The following is a 24,478-nucleotide window of genomic DNA, read 5'->3' on the forward strand; positions in this document are numbered from 1 at the left end:
TAGCATACTGAATGGGAAAAAGCTGGAAGCATTCCCTTTGAACACTGGCACAAGTCAACAATGCCCTGTCTCCCCACTCCTATTCACCATAGTATTGGAAGTTCTGGCTAGGGCAATCAGGCAAGAGAAAGAAATAAAAGGCATTCGAACAAGAAGAGATGAAGTTAAATTGTCTCTACTTGCAGATGACATGATTGTATATTTAGAAAACCCCCTCACCTCAGTCCAAAATTTCCTTAAGCTGATAAGCAAATTCAACAAAGTCTCAGGATACAAAATCTATGTGCAAAAATCACAAGCATTCCTATACACCAATAACAGACAAACAGAGAGCCAAATCATGAGTGAACTCCCATTCATAATTGCTTCAAAGAGAATAAAATATTTAGAAATACAACTTACAGGGGCCGTGAAGGACCTCTTCACAGAGAACTACAAATCACTGCTCAGCAAAATAAAAGAGGACACAAACAAATGGAAAAACATTCTATGCTCATGGATAGGAAGAATCAATATCGTCAAAATGGCCATACTGCCCAAAGTAATGTATAGATTCAGTGCTATCCCCATCAAGCTACCATTGACTTTCTTCACAGAATTGGAAAAAACTACTTTAAATTTCACACGGAACCAAAAAAGAGCTCATATAGCCAAGAAAATCCTAAGCAAAAAGAACAAAGCTGGAGGCATCACACTACCTGACTTCAAACTATACTACAAGGCTACAGTAACCAAAACAGCATGGTACTGGTACCAAAACAGATATATAGACCAATGGAACAGAGAACAGAGGCCTCAGAAATAACACCACACATGTGAAACCATTTGATCTTTGACAAACCTGACAAAAACAAGCAATGGGGAAATGATTCCCTATTTAATAAGTGGTGTTGGGAAAATTGGCTAGCCATATGCAGAAAACTGAAACTGGATCTCTTCCTTACACCTTATACAAAAATTAACTCAAGATGGATTAAAGACTTAAATGTAATACCTAAAACCATAAAAAACCTAGAAGAAAACCTCAGCAATACCATTCAGGACATAGGCATGGGCAAAGACTTCATGACTACAACACCAAAAGCAATGGCAACAAAAGCCAAAATTGACAAATGGGATCTAATTAAAATAAAGAGCTTCTGCACAGCAAAAGAAACTATCATCAGAGTGAACAGGCAGCCTACAGAATGGGAGAAAATTTTTGCAATCTATCCATCTGACAAAGGGCTAATATCCAGAATCTACAAGGAACTTAAACAAATTTACAAGAAAAAAACAACCCCATCAAAAAGTGGGCAAAGGATAGGAACAGACACTTCTTGAAAGAAGACATTTATGTGGCCAAAAAACATATGAAAAAACGTTCATCATCTCTGGTCATTAGAGAAATGCAAATCAAAACCACAACGAGATACCGTCTCTTGCCAGTTAGAATGGCAATCATTAAAAAGTCAGGAAACAACAGATGCTGGAGAGGACATGGAGAAATAGGAATGCTTTTACACTGTTGGAGGGAGTGTAAATTAGTTCAACCATTGTGGAAGACAGTGTGGCAGCTCCTCAAGGATCTAGAATCAGAAATGCCATTTGACCCAGCAATCCCATTACTGGGTATATACCCAATACCCAGGATAATAAATCATTCTGCTATAAAGACACATGCACATGTATGTTTACTGAGGCACTGTTCACAATAGCAAAGACTTGGAACCAACCCAAATGTCCATCAGTGACAGACTGGATAAAGAAAATGTGGCACATAAACACCATGGAATACTATGCAGCCATAAAAAAGGATGAGTTCACGTCCTTTGCAGGGACACGGATGAAGCTGGAAACCATAATTCTCAGCAAACTAACACAGGAACAGAAAACCAAACACTACATGTTCTCACGCATAAGTGGTAGTTGAACAATGAGAACACATGGACACAGTGAAGGGAACATCACACACCGGGGCCTGTTGCAGGGTGGGGGGCTAGAGGAGGGATAGCATTAGGAGAAATACCTAATGTGGATGATGGGTTGATGGGTGCAGCAAACTACCATGGCACGTGTATACCTATGTAACCAACCTGTACATTCTGCACGTGTATCCCAGAACTTAAAGTATAGTAATAAAAAAAAATAAAGAAAACAACCTAATGCTCCAACAAAAACTTTCAAATATCTGTAGCACTAGTTATGTACCAAAATAAAAGTCTGTGTTACTGAAGAGGAGCATTTGAGATAATTGATTCTCAAAAAGATCATAGCACCTCGATGTTCTATTTGGAATTACAGCATCCGTGGTCAATTCACTGACACATACATATGAAACAATGGTGGGCATAAAGGGATGTAATAACGCCCATTTATACATTAAAAAACATATTCTAAAGCATTTCTGATTGTTGTCTGGCCTCTACCAGACACATACTTGCTGACATTCCATTTTATGACCCGAACAAGTAAATGCAACAGACAGATCAACTTAGCGTACAATGAAAATCCAGTATCTTTTTAAATGAACAAAATTTCCAAAATCAAAAATCAAAGTTGTAAACAACAAAGTAAAAGCAGCCTAAACTACTCAGCAAATGACATGCTTCAATTGCTTGTGGTTTGGAAGGAACCACATACGTACAGTCAACTTGATGTACAGTCATCAGGAGCTAAATCATCATCCAAGACCTCTTGAATGACCCTCAGCTGTGCCATCTCTGCCCATCTGGTGTTCCATTTGCCCACAGGCACAAGCTTGCTTGCTCATTTTCACATCAAAATGGCTATATATTGCTTTGTCCTTGAATTTCTTATCCTCTCTGTCAATCATGCTTGCTTAGCTAAGCTCCATTCGAGAGCTACTACAATCATATCCAAATAATCTGTGTATCCATGTCCCAATTTATGAACACACACACACATCTCCCACAATTTGTTTTGTGACACTGAGGAGCAGGTCATAAGTACTATTATTATTATTACTGTTGGCCACCAATGAGGTTTCTTTCCATCTTTTAAGTTACTGCTAATTTGCAAAACATTTCTAATATACATATAAAATACAAAACAGTCCTATTAAGAACTATATTTGTTTAATGGTTCACAGTGATCTTTGGACTGTATCATTTGGCACATCCACTTGGAATGGGGATTTGGTTGACAGAGACTTAATGAACAAGAGCAATCCCACTAATTTTGAGAAATCTCATGCTGAGAAGCAAAAACATGACAAATGTTTGTAAAAATTTCTGATTAAGTCACTTTACTAAACATACTCTTTAAAGATCTCAAATATTAGACTGTGAACCCACTTTAAATTTCCTTAGTGCCTGCCAATACAACATGTTGAAATTTGCACATTGTTAAGAAAAGACATGGAAAATAGAGAGAAACATCTGGCTTTGTTACTTAGAAAACGCAATAACTGTCAATTCCCCGATGCTGGCAAGCACCTCAAAACACACACTAGATTTGCAAGGCCAATTTAGTGTTAGAAAGGCAGCTGGCTCTAGTCTCTTCCTTCCCAAATGGTCATTGACATCTTAAACTTCAAATGTTTACTGTTTTACAACCAGGAAAATGCTGTTATTTGGGAAAAAATAACCTAAAATTAGTGTTTTTTGTTTGTTTGTTTGATTTTTACTGTGGAAAGCAATGTTTTCTCCACTAAACACACACACACACACATACATACACATAACTGGGTTGTTAGAAAAATAACATGCAAAATTTTTACTTGAAGAGGTTTTCTAGAATTGATAAACTCTTCCATGAATGTAAGTTTCACCTATATGACCTCTCTCAGCTCAGTGAGGGTACTGTCTGGGAAAAGTAAAATTATGGCCATTTCTACAAAAAGTGGAATGGTCTCAAAAACCCAGTAGATGACTTTGGGCCCACACTTCAGAAAGTGTAGAAAGAACTCTAGCACAATGGTTCTTAAATTTTGCTGCACTTTAGAATTCCCTAAGAGTTTCCCAAAAATGTGGGGATCAGAATTTTCCCCAGAGATATGAATTCAGTTGGTCTGGGGTCTGGCCTGGGCATCAGGACTTTCAAAAGCTCCCCAAGTGATTCTAATGTAGCAGAGAATGGAATAACAGCTGCTCTGGTATTACATGAGCATTGACTGATAAAGTTCTTAGAACCTGTAGCATCCATTTGTTGGTTGTACGCAACTTCAGTTTTTTTTGTCATGAAATGGTATCTAGAGGAACTCCTTAGCTAAGTAAATCTGCTTTTAGAAATCTTTAAAATTATCTTCTGGAGTATATTGTTAAAACATTTTTGAAGCATTAAAATTAGTACAAAGGAGGTAAAATGAGAAAAGCAAGCTATTTATTAAATTACAAGAAACAGCAGTGGAGATAAGTAAATGAAAGGCCACAATTATAATTATCCTTATTAAAGCAATAATTGGCAAATACAGAGGAAGAAGATTGTTATGTTAACTACAAGAGAGCTGAACTTCAGAAAAGTTAAAGATTGAACATTGTAATAAGCATTTTCAAAACGTCATAATGTAAAGGGGAGAAAGGCCCCTGTGCTTGGAAGAACAGTCTAATTTCTGCTTGCTTGCTCTGCAACAGTCACTGATGATAGAAAGCAGTGATGCTAAGGATATACAGCGAATGAGATATGACCCTTACATATCCTAGCTTTCTACCCCTCCCTGTGTTTAGAATCTTTCACTACCCAACATAAAGAATACTCAGTAAAGAAAGTTTCTGGGAACAGGGTAAGTGTTTAAAATCACCTGAAAACAAAATAAACATATACATCAAAGAATCACTGCAGCTGTAGCGCACTCTACACTGCAGTGACCAGGGCACCAGTACTGGTCCCAACAAGGTTAGTTAGGAAGCGCAGTCAGTGCCCTGCTGAAAAGAAAGAACAACCACTGTATGCGAAAGAGAGACAGTTTAGCTTTCAGCAGTGGTGGGGTAGGGGGAGGGGGAGAAGACTTTGGAGGACTAAGTGGCAACGTTTTGGGATGGCCAGAAAGGAACCTCGAGCATAGAGTGACAGAAACGAAATAATACAAAGAATAAACATTGTGGTTAAAAAAAAAAAGACAAAGATACGTTCTTATGTCTATTTTGAAGACTGTCATTTGTTACCCAAAAAAACTAAAGGTATCTTCCACTTAATACTCATATTTTGATTAGTATTTCAACTTTTACACATTTTGCTATACAGTTTGCTCACCAATTTGAAGCCCATCGCAAGACAATCAATGAAACTGAAACTTAGCTGTGGCAAGCACCCCAATATCCATCAATTGTTGTGACATCAAAAATGAAATGAAAACTACTAGAAATTAGGTAATAAAAACACATATTTCAAACCTTGTAGAATATAGTCAAAATAAACAGAAAAAAAAACTATAGCCAAATGAATTGGTTAGGAAATAAAATACATTGAAAACAAAATAACTAAAGCTTTCAACAAAGAGGCCAGAAAAAGCACAATAATATTCAGGGTTTCATTCTTTGTCTTCCTTCAGACTCCATCCCTGATGACCTGAGTCATCAACTCTAACTCATGTAAATACTTCACACACATCTGTCAGCTTTTGTAGCACTTCTGCTCCCCACTGTCACTTCCTTAGTTCAGACACTTTTTCTCGAAGAGCTTACTGAAGGAAACTTATAATTGGCTTCTTGGTCACCAATTTCTACCTATTTCAAAAATAATTTCTGTCCTCACCAGAAAAAAAAAAAAATGATGAACTTTTCTAAAGGATCTAGTAGAAGTCTAGAACTGTAGAGCTATTTGGAAGCATGTCCCCAGGCTGGAGATTAAATTTGGTATATGTGTCACCTCTCCTTAATAAAATTTCAATACAAAAAAATCAACAACAGTTCCAAGTGAAATTTGACATAAGAATAGCTAAGATATTTTTGAAAAGAATAATGAGTGAACACTTGTTCTACTAGATAGCAAAACAGAATAATTAAAACAGCATGCTATCAATGTAGAACTATAAACATAGATCAGTTTTTAATCTAATCAAGAGTCCATATGGATATAAAAGTACAATTAGAAATGTAATATATAACAAAGGTGGCATTTTAAATCAGTGAGTAAAGATGAATCATTAAATAATTGGTGTTTAGATAGTTGGCTATCAATTTAGAACAATTTAGCTCATATCACTCATTAAAATAAGTTCCAGATGGCTACAGAACTATATTTTAGAAGAAATATGAATAATATATACTATTTTAAAAGAATTAGGTAGGTTTATTTGCAGAGATACCATGTATCATTTTGAAGTTTGTGCTTTACAAAAATGATCCATGACCAGAGATCCAAATGAAATGTGACATCCAGCTTTGCCTCTGCTTGTCAAGCTGTATGCTGTGATTCAGAAGGGAGTCTTTTCCTAATTTGTTCACTTGTAGTAGGAGCAATATGCACTCTGCCACCAGAAGGAGGCACCTTTTTCTAACTAGCACAAAGGACTTATATGCCAGCAGCAACCTATAAATAGAAGTTAGTAGTAAATAGTTGATTTGTACATACATAAATGCTTTTTTTACACAAATGGTTGCTATAGACTGAATGTGTCTGCTCAAAATTCATATGTTGAGGGCCTAACCCTCAATTTGACAGTATTTGGAGATGTAGCCCTCACAGTGGGAGTCATGCCCTTATAAGAAGAGACACTCAAGTACTTGCTGACTCTCTCTCTTCACCATGTGAAGTCACAGCAAGATGGCCCCACTCTGCAAGCCAGGAAGAGACCCCTCACCAGAACCTGACCATGCTGGCACGTTGATCTTGGGTTTCTAGCCTCCAGAATAGTGAGAAAATAAATTTCTGTTGTTCAAGTTACCCAGTCTATGATATTTTGTCATGATAGCCCAGGCTAACTAATACAGTGGTATTATATTGTTAAATGTATTGTGATTTTTGTTGCTGTTCTTAAACTTGATTTTACATAGGTACATACAAAATAGATAGCATGTATGTGTATGCATTTAAAAACCATAAAAGCAATGACTTTTAGAGAAGAGACTACATGAGGGTAGTGGTTAAGGGCACTTTTGCTTTAACTTTAATTTTTATAATAATGTCCTCATTTTCACGTTTTACTTAGAATATTTTTTAAATATTCATTTAAAATGTACCTATATATGTACTACATAAAATCTTTAAGAACAGCAACAAAAAGCACAATACTTTTTTTTTTTTTTTGAGATGGAGCCTCGCTCTGTCATCCAGGCTGGAGTGCAATGGCATGATCTCAGCTCACTGCAACCCCAGTCTCCCGGGTTCAAGCAATTCTCCTGCCTCAGCTTCCTGAGTAGCTGGGATTGCAGGTACCTGCCACCAGGCCTGGCTTAAAAAGCACAATACATTTAATAATATAATAACATTGTATTAGTTAGCTTGGGCCATCATGACAAAATACCATAGACTGGGTGACTTAAACAACAGAAATTTATTTATTCACTATTCTGGAGGCTAGAAGCCCAAGATCTAGGCACCAGCATGGTCAGGTTCTGGTGAGGGCTCTCCTTCTGGCTTGAAGTGTGGCCTTCTTGCTTTAATATTTTGAGAAAAAATACATTAGTATTTCATGATGTAAAAGTCCATTGATAGAAATCACTTATACTTAATGAATACTTACTGTGTTCCAGGCAGTGAATATGTTACATTTAATGTATCATTTGATCCTTGCAACAATCTTAAGAAGTAGATACTGTTTATATCCTCAATGTACAGATGAGGAAACTGAAGCACAGAGAAGTTAAATAACTCATCCAAAGTTCACACAGCTATAAAGGATAGAGCCAGTATTCTAATGTCAACCAATTCTAGAGCCTTCCCTCTTAATCTCAATGGCATGTTGAGAAATAAAAATAGGGTATTCGGAGGTTAGTGGAAACTTGGGCAAAAACAATTTCGATAAAATGAAGAGGGCAAAAGACATATTCCAGTAGACTGAGAAGGTAAATGTAATTAATAAAACAATTCTATGTCTTTTTTTAATGTTGAACCACATGAAATTGCCAACACTCAACCATTTTGACCTACAAAAATGGAATTTTATGTGGTTCAACCTAATATATAATTTTATTTATTAATTTTTTTTTTTAATTTTTTTTTGAGATGGAGTCTCGCTCTGTCGCCCAGGCTGGAGTGCAGTGGCTCGATCTTGGCTCACTGCAAGCTCCGCCTCCCGGGTTTATGCCATTCTCCTGCCTCAACCTCCCGAGTAGCTGGGACTACAGGTGCCCACCACCACACCCAGCTAATCTTTTGTATTTTTTTTTTTTTTAGCAGAGACAGGGTTTCACCGTATTAGCCAGGATGGTCTTGATCTCCTGACCTTGTGATCCACCTGCCTCGGCCTCCCAAAGTGCTGGGATAACAGGGATGAGCCACCATGTCCCACTGAATATTGTTTTTAAGAAATATAATCTTAGAATTTAAAAATAAAAAAGGGAAGTAAATGACAGAAGTTTTCAAACCCTCAAGGATATGTGTGTGTGTTCTGAACACAGATCTGGAAACTGCTTCAAGCCAGCGTATTCTGATATGGAAAAAAAGTGTCCGTAGTTAAAATATCAAACACAAAGTTTATGAATTGTATTTCAGTAGTACAGAAAAATGTTTTAACCAATCAACCAAATTTCTTAGTGCTATGTAGTTATGAAAGAAGACAGCTTCTGGTTACTATCAAAAGCAAAACCTATCAGTAATTTTGTATGTTGAACTCTATTTCCCTAAGTCACAAAATGAGGAATATACTTCTATAATATTATAAAACGTTTTCTGAGAATTATATCTCTTATATATACTGATATTTTAAAGGCCTTTTTCAGTGATTTTCCATTGGCAAATAAGCATCGGACTCAATGATCTGAATCTACAGTATTTTAACATAAGAGTTGAACAAACAGATCATAGGCCCTTAAAAGTTGATTAACTTTGTCCTCAGAAGTTATCCAGTTCAGTTTTACAGAGGACAAAACAGAGCCTGTGGAGGTGAAATGACAGACTTTCCCAAGGTCATATAAAATTCAAAGAAGAGTCAAGACTAAAACCTCGGTCTCCTGGCTCCTAGTCTTTAGTGCTCTTTTTAGTATCTTATAATATGCCTATTTTTTTCTGTTGCGTAATGCAGATTAATCTGATTTTCCTTTTCTTCTTTTTCAACTGAAGTTCTGAATCAGCTAATCTTGATAATTATTGGGACAGGAAGCAAAAGCTGAAATGACTCTGTAATCAAAGAAGCTCCCTGACTATGAGGGGTAATTTTAGTGGAAGCCTGTCTCCTAATGCTGGAACTACATATCTGTTCTGTTTTCTCCATTCCTTTTAATTTCTGTGGCTCTCTTTCATTTTGCTAGGATAGCTTTATACTGATCAATCTGCCTTTGCCTTGCCCTTTAGTATTTAGCTGTTTGGGAATTCTTATCCACCTCCTTGTTTCTGACCCATGGCCTCTATCCACTTAGGTCTTGGTTTGTGTTTGTTAATCTGGGTTCTCATTAATGGCTTCACCTTCTAACCATTAGCCCTGGCTTTGCTATATTCTCAGTTCTCTCAGTAATAGATTATACTAAACTCTAAAATCCTGAGCTACCTGGGAAATAATGCACATTTTGTCCAGAAAATCCTTAGGAATGCTTAGCATCTATTTGAAACTCCAGATTCAATCTACAACCTCAGTGATTAGAGTTTGAGATAACAGTCACATGGGTCACAAAGGAAGCTTCCTAGATACAAGTAAACCTCATTGTATCCAATGGTTATGCCTTCCAAAGTTATATGCAAGTCTGAGGGGCAATTTTCAAGATAGGTTTTATTTGTTATAGCAATTTTAGGTTCCGAGTGAAATTAAGCAGGAAGTATAGAGTTCCAGGAAATCTTTTTAGAGTGACTAAGGTAAATATACCAGGGAAGCTCACAATTTAAAGGAAATTTACTGTGATTTATGTTATGAAATGAGAGCTCTCTCTTCTTTATCTTTTGTGAAAATCACTAAGGAGCTAGCTAAATTAGGTAACTATGTCAGTTATCAGTGTAATGTCTCACAGCTCCACCCTTCATTGTCTGCTCTCTGAAAATGGAGGCAGACCCTCTATCTGTCCCTTGCCACTGGCAAAATATTAAGCTGTGTCAGAAGAGGGTGCTTGAAGGACACTGCAGAGGAAGGGGATTTCCTTCCTGGTGCGTGTGTTTATGCCCTTCTTGTTCATACTGTACAGCTGCCAGCAGCACGTGTAGGGGACACAAGTGTTGCTGTGTCCATGGAGTTCCAATGGCGCACTGATGGTCAGTCCCATCAAATTTCAAAGGTACTTCTATGGTCAGATTTCCATTGAGCCTTGCAAGCATCTCAATAATTGGCTTCCAGCTTTGGCCTGCCTGCACCCAAGTTGGGTGTTCCCTGTTTGCCTAGTGACTATTGAGCTAGCTCTGTCTTAATCCGCCTGAGAACTTCACCATTCAGAGGGTCATGACCATAGCTTCTACGGTAAGGTAAGGTGTGAATCCCAACCATGGAGAGGGCTCCTCAGTTCCAAACTTGGTTCTTCCATGGGAACCCTCCTTAAGTCCTAGGGTATTCTTTAGCATGCTATTTATCTCTTTATATAGAAAGGATTTCCTGTTAGAGTTTATCATTCTTTCTCTTAAACTTTCCCTGTTCAAATTACTATATGTTTTTTGTCTCCTAATCGACCCTAACTGATACCGTAACTTTGGAAAAAATAACTTAAATCTCTTATTGTACTTACATGTAAAATGAGGAGACTAGGCTACTTGATCTCAAATATCCTTTCCAGGTCTAAAATTACATATTTCTAGGAAATTCCAGATTTTTTTCATGTATTGGGCATGCCCTAAGTATGCTATAATAAACACCACACAGCACTGTATAATTGTGTACTGTCTTCCCCAGCCTCTGTCACAGTAAATGGGTTTTCCTTCTTATTTGAATAACGGTTTTCTCCTTCTGGGTCAAGAGATAGTTACAGCAGCAGCCAGTATCATTTTATGCACACAGTGGGTAATCAAATACTATCAAATCCTCTGTGAGGGTTTTAACTAGGAAGCTATCTAAGGAACAAAATGAAAAACCGGAGGTTAATGTATGAATATGAGAATTTAAAATGCATTATAGATATCATTGTATTCATTTGTGAATATAAATATTGAAAGGATACATTAAGTACAGAAAAATGCTCCCTCTGATATTATTTATTCTAACACATTACAAAAGACTCCATTCACCACCTCCATTTCCACACAATTTTAAATTTTCTTTTACCTTTCTCTGTCTTTTAGTGACTGTTCAGCCATTAATTTCTTCAGTTCTTCTAGACGCTGAAGATCTCTCATTTCCATTTCTTGCCACTTCTGTCTTTTCTTAGCCCAGTATTTTTTAATCTATTGTATAAATGTTACATAAAATTTAAATTAACAACAGATATGTAAAAATGAGGGGAAAAGCCATAACCATATCCAGTGGTTCATATTACAAAATTGAATTTAAAGGGCACTTCATCTTTTTTGTTTCATAGATATGCTTATAATATACTGGCAACAGAAAAATAAATTAAAACACGAAGGTAGATGCCCTGAGAAACTGCAAGGTTTAACAATTTCTGCAATGAATGGAAATATAACTTGTGCTGAGACCTAAGGTTTAATCTATGGTTAAAATAATCAACTTTCCAGAGAACCACAATAAAAGTATGTTATTGTCTCTAACGTATATGATCTAGCTGTTACTCAAGAATATTTTTATCTTCTTATGGTAATGCAGTCTTTAACAAATAATGGCATTAAAACTATTTTTATTTTAAAAGCATTAGTTTATTTACGCTAATGGACAGCAGGATGTTGAAAGCTTTATGCTTCTGGGGAAGTGGCAGGAGATAGGTGGGAGGAAGGAGGAAAAGAGCAAATTAGCAGGGTTGTGGTATATAGTACTTCTGACTTATGTGGTAAAATAAAGGTCAGGCTTATCAAGTGCAAAAAGGTGAAAGCAGTGTTAATAGTAGGCCTGTTTTACTTCCCTTTTCCAGAAATGTAAGCAGAATGAGAAAACCAGAAGTAGGTATGAGCTGTTTTCAGGGAGCTGAAACCCTTATTCAGGATTTCCCAGTGGGATGAAACAATGAATGTTTATTCGACAGAGGCCCATTCCACCACTCTGGCCTGCCATGTTGTCCCTGGGTCAAGAGACTGGCTCTTGAAGGGGAGTACCTCAATGGTACATAGTGAGTGACTGGCAGCAGGGGGTCTGTTGTAGAGGCTGGGCTAGCCCTACCCACAAGGTGGCATTTCCTCTTCTGAGACAGAGGTGAATAGGAAAATCTAAGTGGTTTCCTGACTTGCCAACATGGTCTCTGATTTCTGGGAGAATCAAAAGAAGCATCCCAAGCACCATCGCCACAAACATAGCAACTCTGCAGCCACAAGAGCAACATCTGTTCAATGTTTAATGAATAACTAAATAAGCCCAATGTGCAGTGATATCCACTCCAGATATGACAGAGCTCTGGATTTAGAGAGAAGAGAGATAAAGCTAGAAAGGCAGCAGCACCCAAGATGGAGCGTGACAGAGAGGGTGGGTGCAGGAGAGAGAGGAAACATTGATTGACAAGGAGAGTTCTAGAGTCCTAACTGATAAATGCCAGGGAATTCTATTAATGACAGACACGGAAATGTTAGCAATGATTATGTCATCTCCATCTGGGAATTATAAACAAGCTTTATCTTATTCTTTTCTGCATTACCTTATTTTTGCAATGAATCATATTTCTTTTATAATCAGAAAAAAATTAAGCTACTTCAAAACAAGTTTTTTTAAAAGAACAGATATAAAATCCAAGAGCATTTTTCTCTGTGTTAAAACAGACCAATAATATTTCCTTACTCCCAGCATTGGCCTTGGAGAAAGTCAGTGGCTCTTTTGCAGACAATCCCTTGACCACAAGCAGAATAACGCTGGGTTGCTGGCATCCTCAGATTTCTGACACCACTTGATCACTTGATACACTGTCCTGTGCAGGCCCTAGACGTATGTTATACCTGGAGCTTTCTGCAATCTCAAGACCGATTATTTCCGTCTTTGACTCTCTGTTACCTTCAGGCATTGCTATAGTATAAGTGTGCTCTCTCTCTCTCTCCCTCTCGCTCGCTCTCTCTCTCGATCTAATCCTTTTCAGTGCTTTCTACTAAGCCCTCTGGAACCCCTGTATCATCATATGTAAAACTCCCTACATCTTTAACCTTCAGAAAACTATTTCGTTGTTTTCACTGAAATTCTCTGGAGTGAAGGATACTCATATTCTGATACCCCATGTGCCATTTGGCTGGGGAATAGCTTGGGCATTTTCCTCATAGTTAACTGCCTATTTCAGGCCATTATGATATGTAGAATTCTGTCTCCCTTTGGTGTTAACACCACATGGATATATCACCCTCTACCTGTTGTTTTCATTGGTATGTGTAAATTTCCAAGTCACTCCCAAATTTTCATCAAGAATTCAGATACTTTAGTCACAGTCTTCTTAAACACAGGCAACTTCGGCCTGTCTGAATGCCCTTCCAACCTTCCTAGACAACTTCAGCATCTGTCTGAATGCCTTCCAAACTGTTTTTCTCATAATTCGATGACTTCCTCCATTCTAGGGAACTTTCTTTTCCTCCAGAATTCTATTATCATTGAAAACAGTTCCAACTGGGAAATCCTGAATTATAGCAATAGATTCTGTGACCAGAACCTACCCTCCCCATTTCCCATCATCCTCTGGTCTCCAGTTATATAATGCTATTTCCCTAGTGCAACTCTCATCATAAAGCTTTGCTAATTAATATACTTTTCTTCTCTCCCACTAGGCTGCAAGAATTGTGATATATTCAGCTAAAGTATCTAAAACATAGCACGTACTTAATACCCATTTGATTGATGACATAATTGTAGGAACTAGTACTAAATTTATGGTTTCAATTGAATCTTCAGTGACAATAAGCATTCCATTTGTGAATTCCTGGACAATGCCTCTCAATTTCTCATAGTGATATGCTAAAACCTGTTCACTATGTTCAGCTCCATACCTGCTGCTATTTCCTCACTTTCATCAGAGCAAATAGAAGCTGTACAAGATACCTTTCTTAATGTTCAGCCCATCAGAAGAAGAGGTATTCTTCCTTCTGTTCAAGACTAATGCCTCACCTGGGCTGCAGATCCCATTCCCAGTTCCACCTTCTTCATAGCCCCCCTCCTCATCTGTCTCCTCCTCTCCCCTGTAGCTTCAGCTTCTTGCTCTTTGCTGCTTCCTTCTCACATGGAATTAAACATAATTTTATCCCATTACAATAATTCATAAATTCTTTAGAACCCCAAGATTGTAGCATCATACATTTCATTATTTCTCTTTGGGCAGGCATCTTAGCATACTTGCTTTTTCCCATGTGCACATCTTCTATTTCACTCCTCACCCATGGTATTCCTACCTCTGTACTCCACTCCAAAGTCACTGCTCTCACTAGTGAGTTCCAAAGGATTAGATCAAATATCCTTTTCCATCATGATTTTACTTGATGTCTCTGTGTATTTGATTCTATTAACCCTTACCTATAGTATTAAACCATTATTGACTTTGGGACTTTGACATTCATTTGTTCAACAAGTATTTGTTGAGCACATGATACTGGTACTTAAAAAGAAATAAAGCCTCTGCCTTGTGGAACTGAGACTTTCTAGAAAGGGAGACAGATAGTAAATGAATGAATGAATGGAATATTACATGTTGTATTAACCTCTAAGAAGGGGATAAGTAGAATGATGGTTTAGAAAAATTTGAGTAGAATTAGTAGAAGGTATCTTTCAAATGTCTTAAATAGGACATTTGGATGACATGACATTTGTTTGAAAACCTGGTAGATGAGAGTGAAACACCCATGGGAAGAGATGAAGGGGAGTACATTGGGAAGAGGGTGCAACAGCATTGGATGGGGAAGACCTCACATATGTTGAGAGCTGGGAAGAGGCCAGGGAGCTGGAGCAGGTGGCATAGGTTAAGATTAGAAGCAAGATTGGAGAACTGCATGGGGGTTAGATGATTTGGCCAGGATTTAGTTCTAGAAACAAGGAAAAACCATTGAAGAGACTAAAGCAAACAGTAGCATGATCTGACTTATATTTTAAAAAGAGAGCTCTGGATATGAAGTGGAGCATGGGTAGTAGAGAAGGTAAGGAGAAACAGGGAGACCAGATAGAAGGAAAAGGCAATGCTGGTCCCTGGACTCAGGAGATGGATTCAAGTGTTCAGATCTGAGATGTGCTTTTGAGTAGAATCAGAGGGCTCATTGAGAGATTCCGGGAGGGCTCACTGAGAGATTCCATGTGAAGATTGGAGGAAAGACTAATCAAGGACAATTCCTAGGTTTTTTGCTTGAACACCTGGTTGAACGGTGATACTAGTAACTGAGATAGAAGATTGGGAGAATAATAGGCTTGGAAAAGGAAGAAAATTGGGAGCTCAGTTTTGAACATATAACACTTGACAAGCCCATAAGACCTCTAAGTGGAGGGACCAGACGAACATCTGAAGGCACAGATGGGTGGCTTAGGGGAGAACTCAGTGCTGGAGACCTAAATTAAGGAGATAGCCACATAAACAGTATTTGACACCAGAGGACTGGACGAGGTCTCCAGGATGAGGATGTAAACAGAAAAGAGAATGTGGTTATGCACTCTCATGCTTATTTGCTTTTCTGCACAGCTTTCTCTACTAGAATGACTTAATTTCCCTCTTCCACCTGTCAAACTCACTCTATCTTTAAGATCAGAACAAATGCCACCTCCTCCTCGAATCTTCTCCTGAGCTCTCTAGAAAAACGGTAGCTCCATCCACGGCACTCCAATAGCTTAGAGTTTATGACCCTCCTTTCTTTGACTACCTGCATTCCTTTACTTTTTTCATGAGGTTCTGCCCCTGGATCTTTACCAATATATTTGGGCATTTACTACATGCCTGGAAAGTTCTGCCCTGCCTTATTGCTTGGTAAATCCTTTCTATCCATCCTTTAAAGACTCAGTTTTAGCATTGCCTTCTCAGCCTTTCTCCCTCTCCTCTCCTTGAGACATAGCTAGCTGTACCTTCTAAGGCATTATTTGTGTATTCTTAGCATAGCATTTCCCATATTAATCTGCATTATTTATCTTTTATCCTTAGTACATTGTATCATGTCTAACACATAAGAGGGTATAATTGTTCACTCTTAGGTGACTGGAAGCTTCTTCTGGTCTCTGGTCCAAGAATAACAAAGTTGTACATGGGAACCAGGAGAGCAGTTTTCTTTTCAGGATGGTAAAGGCCGAACTAAGTACTTCCTAAGGACAGTTCCATTCACTTTTCATCAATTAATCCATCCTACAATGTATATATCAAGAATTATTAGCTTTGCAAGCCTCAAACTGAAGTAAAGACTAAGGGTATTTAACTAGTCCTTTGGGACATTTGTTGAGACAGAGATTTTAAATGCACTGATTGCTGAAGGATTCTTACTATGTTCCAATGATAGAAGAATCAGAAAGTCAGCATATGATAAGAGTTGAATTTGTAGCTTGTCTCTTTACTTCCACATGAAGTTTACAGAAAAACACAAGCACTCATTATCCCCTATCTCCTCTTATTATTATACTTCTGATTTGTATTGAATGCAAGACGTTTATTTTCGCAATCCCACATTTTGTTCATTTTAATAAAGTTAAGCCAGTAAAAGTGTAATAAATACTGTAGAAATAAAAACTGTAGAAACTATTCACCATGTAGATTTTGGAGCCAAAATAATGTCATGCTACTTTTCAGTCTAAGATCATTTTTATATCCTACTTTACTTTTGTAATCTTTCAGATTTGTTTCCTATTAAAAACTACACTTGTAAACAGAACATTTATAATATTAGAGTATCTCAAAGTTTAACTTTAAAAAAAACTTGAACTAATATTATACAACCATTAAATTCAACATGAAATAAGAATTTCTTATTTATACATAGGAAGCAGAAAGTTAGGACGAAAGGATTAGAGTAGCAAACAGTTGGTCTCTTATTTCACTCTGTGTGATGTTGAATCTTTGAACACATAGACTTCTGTACATTGTTGTCAGGTCATTATCTCTGACCTGTGACTCAGTCAGAAGGAAGTCATAACACTTAACCAGACTCATAAAAGATACGAAGTTCAAAGCATCCAGTTCCAGTCCCCGTAAGCCATTAAGATAAAGCACATTTTCATTCCATTTTCTAGATTCTAATTAGATAGTACCTTGCATCTTAAAGATATCCTTTTTTAAGGTAGAGAGTAGAATGGTGGTTAGTAGAGGCTGGGAAGGGTAAGGGGCAGGGGATGAAGAAAAGTTGTTTCATGCATATAAAACTACAGTTAAATAGAAGGAATAAATTCTAGTGTTCAATAGCACCAGTAGGATGACTATAGTTAATCACAATTCATTGTATATTTCAAAATATCTAGAAGAGAATATTCGGAATGTTCCCAACACAAAGAAATGATACATGTTTGAGGTAATGAATATCCCAATTACCCTGATTTGATTATTACATGTTTTATGCATGTATCAAATATTCCAGGTACCCCAGAAATTTGTACAATCCCTATGCATCAATTATTTAAAAAGATCTCCTTTCTACTTTTGGCCTGGAATATGCAACTCCACACAAAAAGTATGTTTTACATATAACATAGCATTGTTATATGTAAAAACATAACAGGATGTCTTAATAGAAAAGTATGCTTTTTTTACTATAATTTTTTCCCATGCACTTCATTTAGATCAATGATGGTCCCTGTACCCCCTAAAATCACCACCAATTGAAGTATGACCCCTTTTTCTATGTGAACAATTTTACAATCATCTATATTTTGCCACATAATTTTTTACAACTTTGTGTGAACTTCTGAATGGTAAGGAGCATGCCTTGTACCATCATATTTATTTGTACCTAGTATTGCACCTTTCAGATGAGAGATGCAAGGTACACATTTGCTAAACTGACCCAATGAGAAAGAACATAGAAAGATAGCATTACCCAAAATACTTTTCTTATATCAGCTCATATGAATCCAAAAATATCTGGCACCTGTCAAACAGTGAGCCAGTTCATGTAGCCAGTTCATGCAGGGGTATGGAGGTGCATTTAATCCCAACAGAGAATGGGGACCTGGTATGTCTCTAGGTCAAATTGCTCATGGAAGACAGATTAAAGGTATTCTGTGCTTAGTTATTCCTACTCTCAAAACCTTTCAGCAAACATTATCTCTTCTGTAGTTTGACGGTATGCTTCTGTGTGCTTCAACCTAGGACTGGCTTAAGTTTCTGAATAAAAAATTGGCTTCAGGTTGGGTGCAGTGGCTCACACCTGTAATCCCAGCACTTTGGGAGGCCAAGGTGGGTGGAGCACGAGGTCAAGAGATAGAGACCATCCTGGCCAACATGATGAAACCCCATCTCTACTAAAAATACAAAAATTAGCTGGGCGTGGTGGCGTGCACCTGTAATCCCAGCTACCTGGGAGGCTGAGGCAGGAGAATCACTTGAACCTGGGAGACAGAGATTGCAGTGGGCCGAGATTACGCCATTGCACTCCAGCCTGGGCAACAGAGCGAGACTGTGTCTCAAACAAACAAACAAACAAAAACAATATGGCTTCAAAAGAATTACCTTCCAGGGCATTTATTATGCAAAGATGGAAAAATTCTCTACATGAGTAAGAAACCAGAGTTAATCCTTGGTTTTCAAAATAGAAAGTCAATTTGGCAACCATCCTGCCTGGTTATTTGAACTTAATAGATCTCCTTTCAGACTGCAATTAAAACTGTTTGCATTTCAGCTACTTATCAGTGCCCTAAACTTGAACATTTTAGCAACCAATCTCCAAGGTGATAAACAAGCTCATCTACCTCTGGTAGGAGGGTAAATTGTCATACTTTTTCTGAAGAATAAATGTTAAAAAATAAAAATAAGAAAATAACTAGCAAAAATCTTAAGAATTAAGAAATAAACTTTTAAGAATTAACAGGCAGGAATCTATGCAAAGATTTATATGCAGGTATGTTCATCACAACCTTAAAAGGGTGAAAAATTGGAAACAATACAACGATCCCAGATTGCAAGATTTACAAATGCACTATTCTGATGCAACACTATGCAACCACTAAAGATTATGCAGCAGGAGAAAAAGGGGAAAATATGCAAAATGTTGATCAATGAGAAAAAAATCTGGTTAAAAATAACATATATTGTGTGATTCTAGTTAAGTTAAAGTTCTTGGATATGTAGAAAAAAGAGTGTAAAGACATCATTAATTTTCTTTTGGCAGTGGTTTAGGATTTCGAGTGATTTTTATTGTATTTTGTATGCTTGTTTGTATTTTCCAAATTATCTACAATGGACATAAAATACTTTATAATTACACAGTGGAGCCTTTCAGAGGGTGGAGGGTGGGAGGACAGAAAGGATGAGGAAAATAACTAATGGGTACTAGGCTTAATACTTGGGTGATGCAATAATCTGTACAACAAACCCCCATGACACAAGTTTACCTATGTAACAAACCTGCGCTTGTACCCCTGAACTTTAAACAAAAGTTAAAAATAATAATAGTAATAACTACAAAAGTATATTGTGTATATTATGTGTAAGTATATTATGGCCAGGTTTTATAAAGTCTGGCCAAGGAAATTAATATTTGGGAGGAGCACGTACGGGGCATAGCTATTATTCATTCCTGAAGTTTCCAAATTCTATTCCTGTATCAGGTCAAATGACAAGAATCCTATATATATTCCTATGTAACATTTTTATTTTTTTATCACCTTGCATGTGGCAGCAGTTTCATTTTCTGTAGAAAAGTTTCAAAGAATTATGATTTAATTTTATGCCACAGGTCTTATAAAGGCTGGTGCAATCTCATAAGAGGATTGACTTAGGCTCTTGTAAAATTTCTACTGAAAATGCTATCCATTGAGTGGGTTGTACTCCTCCTCCCAGTGCTGCCAGCTCCTGATCTGCTGGTATGTTCTCTACTATCAGCAAATAAGAGCTAAATGTTTCCCTTTGACTTTAACCATGCTCAATGACAACACCCTTCTTTAGTCTTGGCTTGCTGACATAATGATATTCCCATTCCCTTAATTTCTCATCTTTTGTTCTTTTACTGACTTCCTCTTTTAATGATTCCTAATAGGAAACAGATGGCACACTGAAAATTAGGATAAGTTATGAAGAATGTAATAAGCAGACAACTGACAAAGGAGGGTGGGAATGCAGGGCAACCACAAGGGCTCATGCAGTGCTGGGCAAGGAGGACCGCCGACAGGAGCTGAGACCTCTGGTGAAGGACACAACTGATCAGCACAATCCTGCAGGATAAGGAGCTGGAGAAACAACTCTCCAAACCCCACACCTCTCCCTCACCTTGATCTCCCATGTTCCACTTTGGCTGAACCAAATCAAAAGCCAGAGGTCAAGGAAGCCATTTATGAAAACTGCTACGGAGCAGAATGGACAGTGATACGACTCAGGGAGAAGATATCCAGCACAAGAGTGTTAATGCCTTTTATTATAAATTGTTTGGAAGTAGATGATGTCTATGTGCATAAATAAATAACATTAATCTCTTTTAGGTGATGTTCACTTTGGTCACTTATGTGAGCATTTTCCCATAGCAAAGCTTCCCACTCAAATTGGCAATAAGCTATTTTCTGCTGTGATGCAGTCCCATGTCCTTATAACATGATGAGCCAAGAAAGTATTCCTGGGTAAACACATTAGTTATCTCCTCCTTAATTGAAATGCCAGGTGGATTAAAAAATAATTGTCATGTCTTCTTTAGGAGGAAGGTCTGTTTTCAGTATGGGCATTGAAATATTGCATAATGATCGTGTCATATGTTGATATTGCTGAAATGAATTTGTCTATAATCTTGTTTAATTTCTGTCGTTTCACTATTCATTAAGAAGGGAGTATATAGACTGAGGATGTTGTATTTCAAAACCTGAAGTGTCAGACAGAGTGAAAAGTGAAAAGTAATCAAACCTGAGTCATTCAATCATGGCTTAGAGCCGAGGTGATTTTTTAAATCATTTAATCCAAACACCTCATTTTACAACTAAGGAGGCAAAACCCACAGAGCTTACATAACTTGCCAAGGTCACTGCTCTTGTGAAGACCTCTCAGCTTGGCATGCTTTCCTCTATGCCATAACATCAAAGGAGAGTAGTATATTTTTCATTCATTGAATTCATTTATTCAACCACTATTTTTGAGTGCCCTGTGCTGGCACTGGGGCTAAAGCAATAAAGAAACTACACAAATTCTCTTTTCTCATGGGGCTTATATTCTAGAAGTGCAAGTGAAGATAGTCAATAAATAGATGTCAGGGAGTGATAAGTGCTAAGGAAAAAATGAAGAAGGATAAATAGATAGTGACAGGGAAAGAGGATGCCATTTTTGTTGGGCCATCAAGGGCTTTCTTTCTAAGATGTCATTTGTGTAGGACCCTGAATGCTGTGCAGGAGTGACTCATGCAGACATCTGGGAGCGCATTATTCCAATCCTGGGCAAAAGGCTTAGGGGGACATATGCTTGAGTGTTCATGGAGTAGGAAGTAGGTTGCTTGGGCTGTAGCTCAACGATGGGAAGAGGGGTAGGATATGAGCTCTAACAGGTATCCGAGCAGAGCAGGGAGGCAGATCACACAGGGCCATGTATGTCCCTGCTAGACCTCTAGATTCTATTCTGAGTAGAGTGGGAAGTCATTGACGTGTTTTCTGCCGAGGAGTGACATGATCTAAAGTGAGTTTTAGAATGATCGATCAGCCTGCTGTGTGGGAAACTGATTGGAAAGGCAGAGTGGAAACGGAAAGGGAAGGGGCAGATAAATTAATTAGGAGATTAGGAAGCTATTATAATAGTCCTAATTATATTTTAAAGGTAGAGCCTTCTATCCATGCCAACAGGTAAGGGTATAATGGGGGAAATAGAGGTCAAAGAGGATACCAAGGCTTTTGACCTGAGTGCTAGGGGACTAGATTTCCATTTTCTGAGAAAAGAAAAACTAGGGAAAGAGTATGTTTGGAGAGAAAAGCAAGAATATAGTTTGGGAATATTAGATTTGAGGAGTTACACATGTGAGTTTGGAGTTCAAAAGAAAAGTCCAGGCCAGAGGTATGAATTAGTATTAGGAAATAAATGGTATATGAAGTCATATGGGTTGGTTGAGATCACTAGAGAGTACACATACTGAGAGGACTGAGCCCCCCCAGGAGACTCCAAAGCTTAGAAGATGGAATGGTGAGGAGGATTCATCCAAGTTTACTGAGAGGAAGATACCAGTAAGACAGAGGAACAAAGAAAGAGTGGCTTCCTAGAAGCCAAGGGAATCAAGTTTTCCAAGGAGGAGGCAGTGATCAATTCTATCATAATAATTCAAGTAAGATGAGGACAAAGAATTGATGACTGAAATACAGAGGTAAGTAATGACATTGGCAAGTGCAACATTGCTAGAGTGGAGGGACAAAATGGTTCAAGAGGGAATGGGAGAAGAGAAGCTGGAGACACTGTGTATAGGCCAAGGAATGACGAGATTTTCTGAAGGGGGGATGTGGGATCGAGGGAGGCTAGTTTATAGATGGAGGTCATAATGGTGTGTTTTTAGGGTACCTGGAAAGAGCTAGAAAAAGCGGGGATGATTGTGGGAGAGAAATTGGGATAACCTTGAGCAGGAGAAAGGGGATAGGATTCCACGCACAAATGGAGGGACTAGCCTTAGACAGGAGCATGACATGTCATGCACTGTGAAAAAAGGTAAGGGGAGGGGAGGGGTACAGATTCTGAGAGGTGGGCAGATGTCATATTGGAAACCTGTGGAAATTCTCTTCTTGTGAAATACGATGTCAGTAGGAAAAGAAATCACACCAAAATCGTTACATTTTCTTCAGTCCACTTAACAAAAGAATGGCACCAAGGAGGCAATGGAGAAGGTATTTTTTATCTATTCCATAACACATGTCTTGATACTTCAACTATGATCAAATTATAATGGTCTGGTTTCCTGTAAAGTGTTTAGACATCATAATTCATTATCCCAGGGAGAAGAATCTTAAAAGAATTTTAAGAAGCATAGGGAGACAGACATAGTAAGCGGTGTGGACTTTTAGAACACAAAAGAAATTCTACTAGAAAGCAGGCAGGCACCAACAAAGAGTTTTAAGATTATCAATTACCTATCCATTGAATAGTTCTGAGCAAACCAGGATAGGACCAGAGCCATTAAAGTGACCCAAAAGTAAATAGTTTGAAACTGAGATTTCTCAAAATTAGTTAATCACAAAATTAACAGCACATAGCAGTCATGATGACGGGGAGCATAGCACAGTGTCTAAAATCAGACCGGTCAGACCACTCAGGTTCAAATCCTCACTTTACACTTAATGTTCATGTGACTTTGGGGAAATTATATAACCCCTATGTGCCTCAGTTTCTTCATTTATGAACTGAGGATCATATTAGTATCTACCCCTTAGGGCTGTTAAGAAGATTAAATGAACACGGAATACTGCCTTGCACATAGCAAGTACTGTTTAGGTATCTGTTAATTAAATCAAATCCCTATGAATAATCAAGACCTAGCCAGAAAGTATAGTCAAAAATTTATACCTGGAGGTAAACTCAAGATTCTTTCTCTAAAACTGTCTAATGGGAAATCTTTCCCAGAAAAACAAATATATCTGGCTCCTGATTATCCAGGCTTCTCTCACTCTCTCTCTCTCTTTCTGGGTTTTGCTTAAAACTACATTCTGACAGAGGGTAGAAAGATTCTATCAGGTTTTCTACCTTTTAAAAAGATACTCTACTGGAAGTTTTTATTTTTACAAGACAGCTGAAACCAGAAAAGTGAGCTTCTTGGATTACCATTCTATCATCTGTGGGTTACCACCACACGTTTTCTGTTACCTATTGACTCATATACTATACCAAGAGTTGACCATATGCTCAGTCTCATGTTAGAAGGTGAAGGTTAATTTAAGTTAAAGTTAATTTAAGTTAATAAGGTTAATTTAAATTAATAAGTTAATTTAATAAAATAATATTTATTTCTAAATTTTAATAACAAAGCAAGGAACATTATGAACATTTAAAAATTAGATGATCCCTAGTTTATTTCTTCTGCATAATTAAACCTCCTATTCTACTTACTTTCTTTACACATACAATAATACTAAAAGAACCAATATTAAATCTTCAGAAAATAAGGTCTGAATCCCAGTTTATTTTGGAGTCTTGTCTACAAAAAATACATGCTATCTTCTCCTTTTGACCATTATATTATCCTGATAGTTAATTTACCAATTAGGTTTCTTTTTTTAGTTCCCATATTTGGAGTACTCCATCAGATTCCCAAAGAAAAAGACTAATAACTAAATAAAAAATAC

At 37.5% G+C, this 24,478-nt stretch overlaps 1 protein-coding gene and 1 long non-coding RNA gene across 4 annotated transcripts in view; one reads left to right on the forward strand and one right to left on the reverse strand.

Moving 5' to 3' along the window:
- LOC111546179 overlaps window positions 1-20,667 on the forward strand; it is a 67,788-nt gene extending 47,121 nt beyond the window's left edge. Inside the window, exon 5 of the long non-coding RNA XR_002732675.2 lies at window positions 20,230-20,667. This is a non-coding gene — a long non-coding RNA (uncharacterized LOC111546179). The remainder of the gene's footprint in view (window positions 1-20,229) is intronic.
- The window catches only part of CCDC148 (coiled-coil domain containing 148), a 292,285-nt gene that overhangs the window by 41,950 nt on the left and 225,857 nt on the right, over window positions 1-24,478 (reverse strand). For all 3 annotated transcript variants that reach the window (XM_023217510.2, XM_023217509.2, XM_026447716.1), the window contains one exon: window positions 11,276-11,394. In XM_023217510.2, coding sequence (XP_023073278.2) covers window positions 11,276-11,394 — 119 coding nt within the window. The remainder of the gene's footprint in view (window positions 1-11,275; window positions 11,395-24,478) is intronic.

Source organism: Piliocolobus tephrosceles, chromosome 11, assembly GCF_002776525.5.
Source record: "Piliocolobus tephrosceles isolate RC106 chromosome 11, ASM277652v3, whole genome shotgun sequence".
NCBI lineage: Eukaryota > Metazoa > Chordata > Mammalia > Primates > Cercopithecidae > Piliocolobus > Piliocolobus tephrosceles.